General features: G+C 37.6%; 1 protein-coding gene across 2 annotated transcripts in view; it reads left to right on the top strand.

Annotated features, from left to right (window-relative positions):
* The first annotated feature begins 23 nt into the window (after positions 1-23).
* Positions 24-15,972, top strand: part of CTPS2 (CTP synthase 2) — a 62,922-nt gene continuing 46,973 nt past the window's right edge. The window contains exons 1-12 of one of the 2 annotated variants that reach the window (XM_069003000.1): positions 24-257; positions 1,716-1,921; positions 4,130-4,300; positions 4,587-4,687; positions 6,519-6,635; positions 7,322-7,405; positions 9,886-9,966; positions 11,286-11,437; positions 11,688-11,820; positions 13,880-13,968; positions 14,741-14,835; positions 15,662-15,724. In XM_069003000.1, the coding sequence (XP_068859101.1) occupies positions 1,738-1,921; positions 4,130-4,300; positions 4,587-4,687; positions 6,519-6,635; positions 7,322-7,405; positions 9,886-9,966; positions 11,286-11,437; positions 11,688-11,820; positions 13,880-13,968; positions 14,741-14,835; positions 15,662-15,724 (1,270 nt within the window). In that variant the 5' untranslated portion in view covers positions 24-257; positions 1,716-1,737. The remainder of the gene's footprint in view (positions 258-1,715; positions 1,922-4,129; positions 4,301-4,586; positions 4,688-6,518; positions 6,636-7,321; positions 7,406-9,885; positions 9,967-11,285; positions 11,438-11,687; positions 11,821-13,879; positions 13,969-14,740; positions 14,836-15,661; positions 15,725-15,972) is intronic. The other variant, XM_069003010.1, reaches the window with a different exon arrangement.

Below are 15,972 nucleotides of genomic sequence, written 5' to 3' on the forward strand. Positions count from 1 at the left end.
CACCTGTCCCGCCGGGAGCGGCCCCGGGGGAGTGGCCGCGGTCCCCGCGCGTGTCCGTGGTCCCCGCGCGGCTGCCGGGCCTGCGCTCCGAGGCGCGGTGCCTGCAGGGCGCTGGGGCTGCGCCCCCCGGGCAGGTGCCGCCTCCTCACCCCCGGCGGTGCGCTCGGGCTCGGCTCCCCCGCGGCGGGCGCCGGGCAGCGGCCGCTCCTCGTCTGCGCTGCCGGGCTCTGGTCGGAGCAGCCGCCTCTAACACCTACGTAAGTCGGAGGCCTCTTCCTGCTCGGCCGCAGCGCCCCGAGCGCTCCCGTGGTGCGGCACGTTTGGGGTGCAGCGCCCACAAATCCCTGCAGGAGGCGGCAGCTCCTGTAGATAAGGCTGGACAGAGTAATTCGTGTGCCACTTCCCAGCGAAATGATTTCTTCCAGTATTCGCTTTCAGCTCGCCCTCTCCTAACTCTGTTTCCTTCATCTTTTACAAGTGGCTCATCAGACCACCTGGAGTTCTCTGTATCTATTTCAAGTAAACGCGTTTCCTGAAGCTGCTGGGAAATCGCTGTTTTTGCTAAAATCAGAGCGAGCTTTTCATTTTGGTTCCTGTAAGCAAGGTTTAAGAGTTCTAAAGTGTCATGTACTCGAGATTTATACCGTTGTTGAAATTACACCCCCAGTTTTCCTGAAAAGAGCTTTGAAAATGGCTTAGAGGTTTATGATGTTAATGTTGACAACTAAGTTGTGTGAGGTCTGAAGGAATAGCCTGAAACAAAGGTAGTAGGCTGGGCATACCCCACAGTAGTAGGGTCCAAGTCTTAAAATCTTTGCTATTAAAAAAAATACATATTAAATGGCAGGGAAAAGTTAATACCTGATGTTCCTTTTTCTCCTGAGTTAAATACATTTGCTGGTTATGGTCATCCTTTTGACCATATTGACAAGCAAATAGTTTGTTAATTCCTATTACCAGAAATGTAAGAGCATTGATAACAACCATTGTTACCTTCCTGACCTCAGTCTGCTGAAGATCCAGGCCTTATTTATTTTACTTCAGTATAGTAAAGGGAAGCATTAAAATGTTCATTGAGTAGCTACTGCTTGATACCAGCAGCTGAAGAACCACACTGCTTTGATTTACACTACATATTTATATGAGGGCCATTAAATCATGTGCTGTTGCATGTTGTTTTGGATGAATTGGGTGTTTAAGTAAGGAAAGATTTTCTTGACTCTAGAGTTCTTGCTCTGTGTTGAGCCATTGTTCAAAAATTGTTCAGTGATTAGCCTCCACAGCCACCTGAATGGAATGTGAATTCATTTGCAGATGAGATACACATCATCCTGTTTCAGATGGGTAGAAGAATGCAGCTTGTAGCTGATGAGCATTGGTACCTTTGTTTGCTAAAATGTATAAATAGTAAAAAGTTTTGGTAGTCCTTTTGTGAATTTGGCACCCAGCAGCCCTTTCTGTGTAGAACTATAAATTAATACCTCAACTCTCTGTGTTGATCAGCCTCATCAGAACCTGTTTAGGGACAACATAGGTGTTTATCTTACATTTTAGTGTTTAAGCTGGGAGAGGTGAATCCTGCTCCCAGATTCCAAAATGGTCATTTTTATTGTGTGTTGCTGAAGGTCATTTCAATTTAGAATCTTTGCAGATTGAGTTGTAATCTTCCCAGACATGAATTTATGTTCATCAGATGTACATCTTCATTGTTTTAGATTTCCAGCTCAAGGGCTGTGCATGTGTGCTGATTTTCCAATGAAGTACATCCTGGTAACTGGTGGTGTCATCTCAGGCATTGGCAAAGGGATCATTGCAAGCAGCATTGGCACCATTCTGAAATCATGTGGTCTACGTGTCACTGCAATCAAAATTGATCCTTACATAAACATAGATGCTGGAACCTTTTCACCATACGAACATGGTATGAAGATTAGTGCTGTTCCCTTTAACAAAAATATTTGTATTTACAATAACGTGTTTTGGTTTGGTTTTTTTTTAGAAACCAATAGTATAGTGTTTACTAGTTGTTTTATCATTATTTTGAAAGTTTATTGCTTACTGTATGTTCTTAAGGACACTGCTCTAAGTTAAGAAACAGAGGCCTGTTTTTTTGAAAATACTGTTCTGAGCAGATGCTTCCTTTCTTTAAAATATCACTTTACTGGGAAAATCCTAGCTGTAAGCCTTGTTCAGTTAATGCTATCTTCAGTTCAACTTGATTGAAAACCCCTTTTAAATAGTGCTATAAAACTTACTTGAAACTTAAGTCCTTAACAGTTACTCAAGAATGCTGTTCTCTGGGTATCAGTGCTTTCTAATGTAAGTGCCTTCATGAGTTAGCTTAAGTTCTCATTTTAGTAAAAAAGAATCTAGTCAAAAACATCAGTGAAGCTTAGAGCTCCTACTAGTGATATGATTTTAAAGTAGATGCCGAGTTTGGTTGGTTGGCTCTCTAAGCTATGTCGGTTGTATTGACTATTGCTGATGGGTTACAAGACATTGCATTTATAATATTGAGTGTTCCTTCTTCTGTGTGGCTTGTTACTTGTACATTTATTAAAAGCAATGGTTTTCAAAGTGCCTTCAGCCAGAAGACATTTCTAATTATTTTTATGTTTTGGATTATATTTGCTTGCTTTTAGTTCACACCACAGTTTTTGGTACTGAAGATAAATATGTGTATCTCCTTAACTGAAAAAATACTACTTTGCTTTTTAAGTAGAGAAAGAGCAGAGCACATCAGACCTCTCTTAAAAAGCAATATTTACTGCACTTTAAGGAGCACATCTGCTGCTACTTAGGCAGTTGAGTGGGCTGTAAGACTCCTGTGATGACTCGAGATTGGGAGGATGTATTCCTTCCCTAGACCTGGTACAGGGGGGAGGGAACACTGTGGCATGTAATTCTTTTTTTCACTGAAAATTTTCTTACTACTTGTGAAGAAACACTCACTTGCTGGGTAGTACATGAAAGTTACCTGACCCAGAATGGCAAGCCTCCTTCATTAACATTTTGACAGAAATATGATTGATATGATTAATTTAGTGGTTTCCAGTTAACTATAGAGGCTTTTTAATAATATTTTTTTTTATTCTTCTCTTCCAAGGCCTGCTTAAGAGAAATGTTGATTCCACTCTGCTTCTGTTGGCTTAAGTGATGATTTAGTGTAGAGGATGTATCAAGTACCTCACAGAGTCAGGCATAATTCTTCCACTCTTGCACACACTGGGGTGATTCGTTTGCAGTTCATTGAAGTGTACTGTTGTACTTTGGTGGGATATACATTTCTGTAGTCCACTTTTTTTTTTATGCATCAGTCACATAACTTGTTTAGCCATTGATTTATTGGGTCATGGCAAAATATTTACAGTTTTTCTGAAGAGCTTTCCAGCCTTACCTCAAGATCTAGCAACTTTAGTTCTGTCAGAAGTTGACTGGATTCAGAATTTAGAAACTCTTTAGAGGGCTAAGAAAAGTCTGAACCTGAAGGGTATTTTAAGTAGATTTTTCAGGGTCAGCAGTAACCCTTGCTGTGGACATAGTGAACCAAATATACTGGATGGAACAGCCAACTCAGAAACGGTGATCACGTTTGAAGAAGCATTTATGTTCATCATAACTTTACTCCTGATGCAAGCCTTAATTATTAAAATAGATCCAAACAACAAGAATTTATAGTGAAACACTTTGTACATGCATAATAATTCATGCTTATAAAAGCATAGTTTTTGTCTCCTGCAAGTGAATTAATATTTTATTTGTTTCCGATTTATGATTCTTAGAGATTGTTTTCTTCCTATGAAGGATTATTCTGCTGTTGAAGTGCTGATTAAATATTTATGTTGATTAAATATTTTGGCAATATAATTTACATTTACTTGCAAAACTAGATATGTCTGAGGGATGGACATTAGATGTAAAACTAATGACTTGGATATTAAATCATACAGAATGACAATGCAGATTGAGTTGCAGTATGGGCTTTATTGATATGTTGTTGTCATATATAATTTTAAATTTTTTTCTTCTATTTTAAAATGTCTGTGATATTCCTGCTGTGTGTTTAATAATTTCTGATTATTTTATTGTTTTTCTGTCTGTTTTCACTGTTTTCACTTTCTTTTTTCAGGTGAAGTTTTTGTATTGAATGATGGTGGAGAAGTTGACTTAGATTTAGGAAATTATGAGAGATTTTTGGACATCAATCTCTATAAAGATAACAATATCACCACTGGAAAGATCTATCAGCATGTCATTAATAAAGAAAGACATGGCGATTATCTGGGAAAAACCGTTCAAGGTAATATTTTTAATTTTGTGGGCTACTAGTCTATTCAGTTTTCACAAAAGATGGGATCAGCTAAAACAGGCTGCTCTGTGCTGCACCACCTTACTCCTTTCTCTCTTCCAAAAGATATGGGCATATTCCTGTAATGTTTGGCTTCTGGGCTCAAGGAAAGAAGAACTAGAGAAAGGACTTAGTAGTTTGCTCTTGGCTTTCTGTTCTCTTTACCCCTTTTGCATGCAAAAGTTAGTGTATGGGCCTAAAGTAAGCTATGCTTGCCTGCTCTGGTTTTGTTTTGTAGTTGTTCCACACATTACTGATGCAGTTCAGGAATGGGTAATGAATCAGGCAAAAGTTCCAGTGGATGATGACAAAAAAGAGCCACAAATTTGTGTAATTGAGGTAAGTATGGAACCTTCTAGGTTGTATATCTGCAGTGAACACAACAAGCTTGTTTGCTTTCTCTTTGCTCCTTACTGTAAAAAGGTCAGACTCAAGTTTTATGGAGAGCAGAAATTCAAGACACATTTTATATTCTTTGGTTTGTTCTGAAAGGGATAGGCATAGTCTTATCTCTACAGCTTCCATTTACTTGACTAAATCCACTCTAGAATACGGCTGAAATTGAGCTGCTTAAGAGTTTATTAACTTAGAGAATTAAAGCAGACAGTTACTGTAATGTGAACTGTCTATTCCAAGATCCAGATGTTTGACTGAAGCTTTATACTGTTAATAGTATTGAGAAAACTTGTGTAGTACCTGAAATCTCCTATGGTCAGTAGGAGAGCTTTTCACATTCTAGCTTTCCATCGAACTTCAAATATTCATCTTGTTGCTTGTAGTCGTGCTTAAAGGAATGTATTTGAACAATGTGTAAGTTAGTTTCCCACTTTCTAATGTTATCTTTAAGATCTTTGGAGGCAACTTTGTTAATCACTTAACCTGCTGATGTTTTGCACAGTGGAAACAATGAGTTTCACCCACCCTTAGTAGGGCACTGGGACAACTGGATGAAAGCCAGTAATTGCTAGTATTACTATTACAGCAGAAAATCACAGAATCACAGAATAATGGAATAATAATGGAAAAATAATGGAAAAAGATGATACTTAAGGATTTGACAGAAGAATATGTCACAGATTTAATGCCAGGAGTGACCACTGTAATCAATAGTGCCATAAACTTTGTGACCCAGCAGCAGAATTGCTCAGTGTTTCTTATGCAGAAGAATCTGCCTTTATTGAAGTACACTTACCAGTATAGCTATAGATCTTTTTATGATGTGCACAGTGAGAGTGAACTATTTCATTTAAAACAAATATGAAAAAGTAAATACAAAAGTCACACAAGAACATTAATAAGTGATGGCCATATCAGTCCTTTAACTTCAGTTTTTTTGTTTTGGTTTGGTTTGGGTTTTTTTTGGTTTTTTTTGTTACACACTTATACCTCCAGCCTGATAAAATTATTTTTCTTCAGTACTCTAAAAATAATTGTAACATTTTTCCGTTGTAAAATCCTGAAGGAGTTAGACTAAACATGTGTGTGATGTACAAATGTAGTTGTCAGTTTTTCTGGTACTGGATGAACAGAAATATGTAATTCTGTCAAAAACCACTTGGTGGCACAAAAAGATCATTCTGCAATACAACTATTCCATCAGACTTGTGTGCAAAAGTGCTTTATTCGGTGCTTAGTCTAGTATAGCTCGCTGTGTCTTTGAAAGGCATCTGATTTCTGTCTTTATAAATAAATTTCAGCATGGACTTACTCTTGCAGTTTGGCTAGGTAATAAACAATTATTGATGTTGGAAAGCTGTGATAATACTGAGAAATGTCTGTCTCTTGTTAATCACAAATGTTCGTGAATCTGACAGGAAATAAATTTTTCCATATGAAAATCTTCACATCAGCTTAACTGTTGGTTACTGGTTCACCACTTTGAAGGCAGTGTGAAGCATGTATTATTCAGCAGCAGCACACATCTTCCCATGGGAAGCTTATGTATCTGGTGTAAAGTGAACATAACAAAACTGGAAGATTCTTTAATGTTTTCCACAAGAAACAAAATGTGTAGAGTAGATGAAAGCACTTTGTAGAGTATGCTTGCAAATTTCAACTGTCAGGGGTTTGAGATAAAAGTTTCAGAAAACATCTTGAAACAGATAAGAGACTTTTTTTTTTTCTTTTGTTTTTGCTTTCTGCCACTCTGACACATCCATTTCCTTTTCAGCTGGGTGGAACCATTGGAGATATTGAAGGAATGCCATTTGTTGAAGCATTTAGACAGTTTCAGTTCAAAGCAAAAAGAGAGAACTTCTGTAATATCCATGTTAGCCTAGTGCCACAGGTAAGTTATTATAATTAATAAAATAAATTTTGCTCCATATTTGCTTTATGTTTGTTTACTTGTCTCATTAACCCTTTCATGCTGGAGCCAAGTCAAGACCACTATAACTCTTTGTACAGGGCTAAAAGTACTTTTTCATTTGAACTCTAAATTTTACTTCACTTCTCACTGGGGAGATTTTGGTAGGCAAAGGTTTGTAATGATAGATTTCACCCTCTAGATAAAAAGATACCAACTACAGCTGTGGATTAGAGGATTGAACAGCAATTGGTAGGATTAATTCTATGTAATTGAGAACAGAATTATCTACTACTTCTGAATATTCCAAGGACAGTCACTGAAGGCTTGGTGCTGTGTTGGACAGTCTCCTTTTATTAGCCAAATCCAACTTTTGGAATATTATTCTTCTTCTACCTGAGCCAATTATATGGAAATTTTTCTCTGAAAACAAAAACAGCAAAATAAACTTGACCTGAATTGGGACCCTGTGATTTCTTCACAGTATTTCATATACAAGTAATAACAGTGGTGCCATTTCTCTTTCTGACATACTATGGCTCTCTCTGGATGTGTTTATTTCTTGCAAATATTGTTACTTGCAATGAATTTTCTCTTTTAATCTGTAACTGCTTTCTTTGTTAGTAGATGTTAGTTGATATTTGAGCTTTCAAAATGTGCCTTTCCAGCCTAATGCTACTGGTGAACAGAAGACAAAACCAACACAGAACAGTGTTCGAGCACTGAGGGGTCTAGGCTTGTCTCCAGATTTGGTGAGTCAATAAATACAGATTTTTATTTATAGGTCATCTAGAAATGTCCTTGCATAACCTGTGTTCAAAGAACAAGCCGTAGTCTCTCAGGAGATACTTCTATAAAAAATGCAAAATATGTGCTGCATAGCTCCATTAAAGCCACAGGAAATCAAATTACTCAAAATCACTCTAAGCTAACTTAATTCAACTAATTTCTTGTAATATCTTGGGACTGTAGCTATGTTCTTTTTAAGGCATCTTTTTACAAAAATAGTTCTTCACTGCTGAAAGTAATTGAAATCTCAGTTCACTTTGTAGGAAGACCTAGAATGTTTCTGTCTTCTAACATTCAGAATTTTTTTAATGCATTATTAAGAAGAAGCAATGTATATATCCTCAAAACAGAAAAATGTTTTTTAAGAAGATAGTCACAGAACTAAATTTTGTGTTCTTCTTTCTGTTTTTTTTTTTTTTTTTTAGTTCTTGCATTTTACATTTATGAATGAGTGCGTTTTTAACTAAAAACGGATGGATTTGTAAACAGGATATGTGAAAGATGTGTTTGGTGTCAGATGGTTGTGACATGGTAATTGTAAACAGCTTGTGGAAGGAGAGACTTTTATTAATGTAATGCTGTACTGTATTCCAAGTTTCAGGGCCTAATTTCCAAAATCCCTCTTGAAGTGCTAATTGCATAGGGAAAGTTGCAAGTGCTTTTTGAAGGCCTTTAAGGCAATTGCCAGTGCGTGACTTCTCCCTCCCCTCCAAAAAAAAATTTTTTTTTAAAAAGCCTGTTAAGTGGGTGTGTATAATAAAAGGAGAATAGACAAACATAGTCACTGTGTTGCATCTTGGGTCCTTGCACGGGCCAGTTCTGGGACTGCCAGGAGCACAGTGTCATTTTTGGCTTTTGACTGCTGCTGTTGACACCTGAAGCAGGGACACATCTCACTCGAGGTTCAGCCTCTTGGCGCCCTCATAAAGTTCCTTGAGCTCTGCTTCAGGACAATATTTAAATCCTTGCTACCAGGGCAGCACATGGGGCAGCTCCTACAGCAGCAGCCAGGAGAGCTTCCTAGGTGAGCTGTGCTGCCAAGCTGAGCCTGGCTCATCCTGTTCTGTGGGGTGTTGTGAGTGCCAAATGAACACGCTGGAGCTGCAGAGCTCATGTGCTCTGATGCAGCACTTTGAGTACGTGCTTGTCAGTGCTGCCCTGTTGGATTCAGCTGTCTTCTGTGTGTTAGGTTCCTTTGTGGTGCATCTCTGCCACTGTTACTGTAGTTTTGTTATTTTCATGCTGATTGTGATGGTTTTGATTTCTGTGTCTGCATTAACTTTAAATTTGTCTCCACAAGATGGACGATAGATTTCAAAGTGGGTTTAGTCACGTGCTCATACTATCAAGGTTTATGAATTACACCTTCAGCTTCAAAGTGTACAAAATTTTTAAGTATGACTTGTGCTTAAGTGAATAGGATGTACGAATTGTTTCCTAATTACATTTTGATTTGAATGGGCACTAATTTTCCCTTATACTTAGCATTTTTTTTCTGTTTCTGGAATTACTTGTGAGGGTAGGGTAAGTTAATTAGACTCCATCAGTAGCAGTGTAGTAAAGCTGCATTAACAAGGTGATGAAAGGTCAGCTACAAGTTTCTGAACAAAAGGGCTTAATGCGTTAAGTAGTTGCATTTGCTAGAGGGATGGGGAAAGTAATGAACTAATCTTGTAACAGAATCATCCTACTTTCTGTTATACTTTCAGGTTTCAAAATAACTTGAGGGAGTAGACTGAGTAATCAGTAGGCACTTTGATAGAGCAGTCCTGCATTTTGATTTAGTTGCCTGGAGGTACATAGTGCAAAAAAAGACCCCTTCCAAGAAACACCAAAACATATAATTACTTTCTTCGTTGGTTAAAAATTATCAATATTTTCTAAAATTACTGGGGTTTAAATGTATCAGCAAAATACTAGCAGAATAATTGCACCAGTAAAAACTCCATACAATTATGAATTACTTTTCTCTTCTTTGGCTTCCTTTTTGTCATGATGTGTAAATTAAAAAGATGCTGAAATACTTATGCATGTAAGCTAAGTATTATTGCTCTCAATTTAAATCTGATCTTACTGATAAGATTACAGTATTCCTTTTGATTCATCATATTCGTACTTACAGACCTGCTAGACTTGAGGAAAAGAGTATTACAATAGTAGCTGCAAGAAAGGAGAACACGAGGAAGCAGTATGACAGAGAATGTCAATGAAAGATGAATGAAAATGGGTCAGTATGGGCAAGTGACTGATTTACTTCTGCCTTGCTAGGTAGATATTTGTGAGCTATGATATATCATAGAGCTCCAAAAGAGGGGAAAGAGTAGAAAAAGGCACATTTGTTTGTGCTCTGCTTCCAAAGGAGATTACTTTCTTTGTGAAGTATTGAGGATGTTCTATTGGTTTGCCTAGTAAATATTTGAAGTTTTTCCTTCTGTTATGACAGATAGTCTGCAGAAGTGCAAAACCTATAGAGATGGCCGTGAAGGAGAAGATTTCCATGTTTTGTCATGTGGAGCCTGAGCAGGTCTGTACTTCAATATTACATGTGGGAAAGTATACAAATATTTCTGTGCATTTCTGTTTTCAGACTGCTTCATAACTATGTAATTGTTCTTATAATTCTTGTCTTGCTATTATGGATGTTATAGCATTTTCAAAATATCTGGAGTATCTATGTTAAGTTCTATGTCAAACGCTCATTTATAGTTTAAATGCATGTGTGTAAAACCTAATAAAAGGAATAGATTTTGAGTGCATGGTTAGTTGTTATACATAGCATGAAACTGCATAGTTTTCACAACTGTGGTTGGTTATTGCCCATAAATCATCTCAGGTGATCATAATGGATGAACAAAGTGTGGTTAAAGCTAAGTGATTTGCTTATGTCCGCAGATGGTCACAGTCACATGAACACTATTACTGTGATTACATGTAGTAGGCTATTTATGCCCTTAAGCATGCATCCAATGTGTAGGTAGATGTCCTTTTGTAATTCATGTGTGATTTTTTCCCTTAATAGTTTACAATTAATTGCTATTCAAATATTAATTTTGATTAATCGACTGCTCTTTAATATTTTTGCAAGTGAGAGCATTTTACTCTTCAATGTAATGAGAAATACTAAAGGTAGGACAGATGCAAGTAGTTATGTGGCATTTCAAATTGAATGGGCATATAGGCATGGGGCAGCACACATATGTTCAAAGTTATGTGATGAACAGAAGCAGCTCAAGGATAACAAAGCGAGTGTCCTCTACTGCTCATATCTGTCAGGGAAGAGAACACTTGTGCTCAGGATTCAGGTAAGCCAAGAACAATCTCCTTAATTGCTGGCAGCTTGGATGCAGTTTATAAATGTGGTCTTAACAAAAAGGTCCTTAAATGGACTGTACTCAGTAATTACATAGCCTACTTCACTAACAAAATATATTTAGGAGATTTTATCACAATCAAATTAGGTCTGTGTTTTGTTAGATTTAATTTGTTTTCTTGCTTTCATGGTCAATACTGTTCAAGTTTGTGAGGGGGGAGGAAGTGCTAGCAAGCATGAGTGCTTGTGGGGCCAGATGTTTGCATTAAAACTGATGCATTGATAGGCTTGACAAGCCTGTATGATGTTATGAAGGAGAAATAAAACACATTTTTGCCTTTTGAGTAACTTTGTTCTTGTAGATTTAATGGAACCTAGAATATTAGCTGTGCTGTCTGGCTCATTCAGAAAGAAGGTATTTAGAAATCAGAATGTGTGTAGAGTAAAAAAATGCATGTAATATCCAAAAATAGAATGAATGTTTCCTATGAAAAATTTACGTAAGTTTTTTATGTTCTGCTTTTTTTTCTCAGGTGATATTTATTCATGATGTTTCTTCTACTTACCGAGTACCAATCCTATTGGAGGAGCAAGGCATCATTAAGTATTTTAAACAGAGGCTAAATTTACCTATTGATGACCAGCCAAGTGATCTTCTAATGAAGTGGAAGAAAATGGCTTGCAGGTATTCTTCTACATCCTGCTGCTTTCTCTAGAAGTGCTTTAATTCAAGTTAGGTTTTTAGCTACTATGAAGTCACCAAACTGGACAGGGGATAGTGCTGATCAACACATGTGAATGGCCTGGGCTTAAAACCATTGGCAGTTCATAAATTTTAGGAGATGTTTTGTTGAGTTAAAGAAAAAGCAAACACTGTTAAAATGGTTTTCTTTGGTGAAATTTGGTGTGGTAACTGAAGAACTTGTTTTTGTCAGATACGAAAGGTTGCTGAAGGTGTGTTCCATAGCTCTCGTTGGCAAGTACACAAAACTAAGTGACTGCTATGCATCTGTTTTCAAAGCTCTGGAACACTCTGCGCTGGCAATTAATTACAAACTGGATTTAATGGTGAGGATATTTCTGGTTTCTGCTTTCAAGGATACTTTGAATCTACTATTGTATCACTCTATGGTAACCTACTAGTTCCCATCATGTGAGGCAGTTTTAATTCATGTGAGAATTAGAAAATGGATCATGCGGATAAATAGACTGGCCAAGCATCTAATTTTTCAAAAGGAATGTTTACAGGTTTAATTATTTTATTTGTAACTAAACTTATCTGAAAGGAGCACTGAAGTTACCCAAAACTGGATCTGATGAAAAAGCAGACTTTGTCTGCAAATTTGTGTTTACTATCAAAGTTAGATTTCACTTGTTTTCATGACACGTGGTTTTATGGTAAACTTGTCAATCCTGGGTTAACAGTTGGATTCAATGATCTTAGAGATCCTTTCCAATCTAATTATTCTATGACTAGAGAAGGGCAAATGTACCAATCTTAAAATAGTGCAAAAATTAGGATGTGGGGAAGTGGCAGGTGGTCAGCCTTTCCTTGTTCCCTAAAAGATTAGTACCAAATAAGTACTCCAAAAAGTTGTTTCTTTGTGCATGAAAAAACAAGAAAGTGGGAGCAGCCAGAATTGATCCATGGAGATTTTTAGATCCTGACTGGAAATGACCCTAAGCAGCCTGCTCTAATTTGACTTGCTTTGAGCAGGGAGTGGGGCTTGAGACTTCCCAAGGTCCTTTCTGACCTACGTGATTGTGTCACTGTAGTGCGTGGTACTGACAGCTGCAGAGTGGGAAATTTTTATGATATGAAAAATAGCTTTGCTTATAGCAAAAAGGGTGAAAGGTGCCCTGTCTGCAAATGCATGGCAAGCTTTGTGTGCAGCTGGTCTTAAGTTTGGTGGGGCTTCTGCATTAACAAGCATGAGAACTGATGGTTGCTGAGCTCCAATGCAGTGTTGAAATGTTCACAGACACAACTCCCACTGTACTTACCTGCGTGTCGAAAACCTCATTTTAGTGTTTATGCCCAAAGGCTCTCAGTATAATCCCTTGCTCTGAAGGAACTGCTTAATCTGAACGATGAAATGTTGATACTTCTTGAACTGATAAATATGCTTTCTCAATATGTTTGCCAAAGAAAATACAATTAACTCTGACTGTCATTAGTTTCTCTTTCCAACCTTGCAGTATCATAATATCCTTTTAGTTGATCCTGTAATATTCTTCTAGTATAGAGTAGCAACATTCAAAAGTAGTTATTTTTCTGTTGTATTTTTGATGCCTTCTGGAATGTGGAAAAAGTAGAAAATATTTGCTAGAAAGCAGTCCTGTCTGGGGAACTTTCAGCAATCTCCTTGTCAGTTGCATTTCTCTGCACACAGGTGAGTTCTGCCATTTTAGATGATGTCATTTTTATAGAGGATGGACTCTACATCAGGATGTGGTTAATTATGTTAATCTGAGAAAAAGACTGGCAAAACCTAGAATCAGACTCTGATCTTTTGTGTCTGCAGTGCAGTGCATTATCCCCTCACTTCACTCCAGGGGTGCTTCAGGAGCTGTGCTTTTTAATGGCGCTGGGGATTCTAATGCAATATTTCTAGTAGGGCATAGATAATGGGTTTGTCTCCCTTTCTTCTGAAGAATCCTCAGGAATGCCTTTCTCACAGACTATACAGATTTTTCCAGTCTCATAATAAGATTGGATAAGCTGTGGCACCCAAAAGCCAGGAAAGCAACGTCCTGGCCACATCCCATTGGGATAACAGGATAAGGTCAGTGCCACTCCTTGTTTGGCCCTGGTTGCCATAGGAAGATAACCTGGGTTCACAGTTACAAAGCATTCTAGTAAGTCTGCCTGCCTGGAGGGTGCCAAGCAGGGCTGAAGGCAGGCAGAACTCCTAAGGTATGTGCAAAGAAAGGGGCACAGCTTGCTGCAATTAGAGCAAACACTCGGTCTTAAAAGCAAATACTGGGTCTTCAATGAAGTCGTTACAGCTTTATTGGCAAATTCACTTGAAACTCTTAATAATTTCTCTTAATGCTTGATTATATACTGTCTGCTGCTCTTTCTGTGGAAGAAGAGACCATTTCATTGCATATTTTTCTTTGTTAGTACATAGATTCAACAGAACTTGAACGTTCTACAGAAGCAGAGAACTCAGTGAAATATCACCAGGCATGGCACAAACTATGCAAAGCAGAGTAAGTGATGTTGGGCATTCTGTATCCCAAGTGCAGACCATGATATTTCTTTCGTGTGATGAAAAATGCTTCAATAAATCAAATAATTTCTCAATGCATCCAAACTCCTGTTACTTACACGAAAGGATAGATTGCATGGTTGGTGACAAGCTTCAGCAAATTAAAGTATCAACCCATATCCTCAAACTCTGCCTAATATTGTTGGAAAAGTTGTAGTTTTTAGTTTGTTGGTTAAGGATTTTGGGGTTTTTGTTGTTGTTTTGCTTTTTGAGATATTGGACTTTCTTTACAGTGCAGGTCAGTTGACAAAGGTTTTGTTGTCAACGTTCAGCATATTGAGAGGTGCTTGTAAATGCTAGTGACACTCTGCAAATGTCTCTGTTAAGAATCATTGCCAGGATTTCAATTTGTATTTTTAAAGGGATGTTGTTTCTTGTGTAGATGCATTCAGTTTTTTTTGTATTAGAAGATCTAAACTTTGGGTGTTAAGATTCTAAGTAGTGAATATGTAGCTAGTTTATTTGAGCAGTATTTATTTAAGCAGTGGGAATTTCACTGTGAAGCGTGGTATTGGTCAGATGAGAATCAGGGTGGGTAGATGAAACAAATCTCCAAATTTAGAGTTAATTTTGTATTCTGAGTGGTCATATAAAACATGCCTTTCATGCATTGTGCCTGCTTAGTTACAATCTCAAAAGCCTTCAAATTGTATGGATTACTCTGCTGGCTTGATTCTATATGTTGGTTCTTTTATATATGGCTGTCATTACAGTGGCATTCTGGTCCCAGGAGGTTTTGGAATTAGGGGAACAGAAGGCAAACTCCAAGCTATCTCCTGGGCAAGAACAAAGAAAAAACCTTTTCTTGGTAAGATCATTAGAGTGAGAAATGACTGTGTTTAAGGAGATGTATAGCGAACTAATTGATTTGATTAAAAAAAACCCCGAATCCCCACGTTAGGGAGGGATCCTGTCTTAGGGAAGTGTGTGTGATGTTGTGACTATCTGCCATGTAAAGAATCCCCAGGATCATAGTTGTGTACCATGTCTGCTGTTTAAGGAAGGAAAAAAAGACAATCCCTACTGCAAAGGTTTAATTTGCTATGTACAAAAAAAGGAGAGTCTTTGCTTCTCATTGTAATTAAATCAATATCATTCTCTTTATTAAACAGTGTGCAGAAAACACAGGTATCTTTGGACCACTTTTGGTATATTAAGTGATTTTTTTTTTTGATTGACTGGTTTATGTTATGGGAAAGTCTAAAGACATCATCTGGCCTATAAGCTAAGTGCTGTTTGTGTAAGTGCCTCTGAGGCTTTGCTTCCTACTCCGCATTTCTTACTTATTTTTAAGTGTCTGAGTAGTTGCCAAAGCAAAGTTTGAATCTGGATATACCCAGGCTTTCAGCTTCTGTTTGTCTTTGCAGTAATTATTGGTAAAATAGATGAGAGGAAAAAAATACCTTTGAAAGGGCTTAAAGCACATAATTGTATCACATGTATTTATAGTGTGACAAGTTTGAAGTGTGAGTTTTACATTGAGCAGCCACTTTTGGTTTAACTTTTTGTAAATATGTGTATATGCAATGAATACTAAGATTTCAAAGCAGTCAAGTTTAAGACAGAACAGCAAGTATTTAGTCAGTCCTACTCTTTGTCCTGGTAAATTCTGGAGTTTTTGTTTTCTCTTCTAGGAGTTTGCCTGGGAATGCAGTTAGCAGTTGTGGAATTTGCAAGAAACTGTTTGAACTGGGAAGGTGAGCTTAGTATGCTAGTGTGAATATGTTTTATTTAGAAGAATTTTTATTCTCTATGTGAAATGTATGTCTATTATTAGAGCCATTTACAGATCCTGTGGTTGTTAGATACTTAGCTCTTGCAGCAAGATGATTTTCAGCTAAGTACCCCCTGTGCTACCTCTCTGTGCAAGGGAGTAAGAACTCTTTGTTATGCAGTTTGCTTGAAACCTGCTTCTTGATCTAAAGAGTGTAGAAGAAAGTGTGCT

The sequence above is a fragment of the Aphelocoma coerulescens genome, chromosome 1 (genome assembly GCF_041296385.1).
Source record: "Aphelocoma coerulescens isolate FSJ_1873_10779 chromosome 1, UR_Acoe_1.0, whole genome shotgun sequence".
Classification (NCBI taxonomy): domain Eukaryota; kingdom Metazoa; phylum Chordata; class Aves; order Passeriformes; family Corvidae; genus Aphelocoma; species Aphelocoma coerulescens.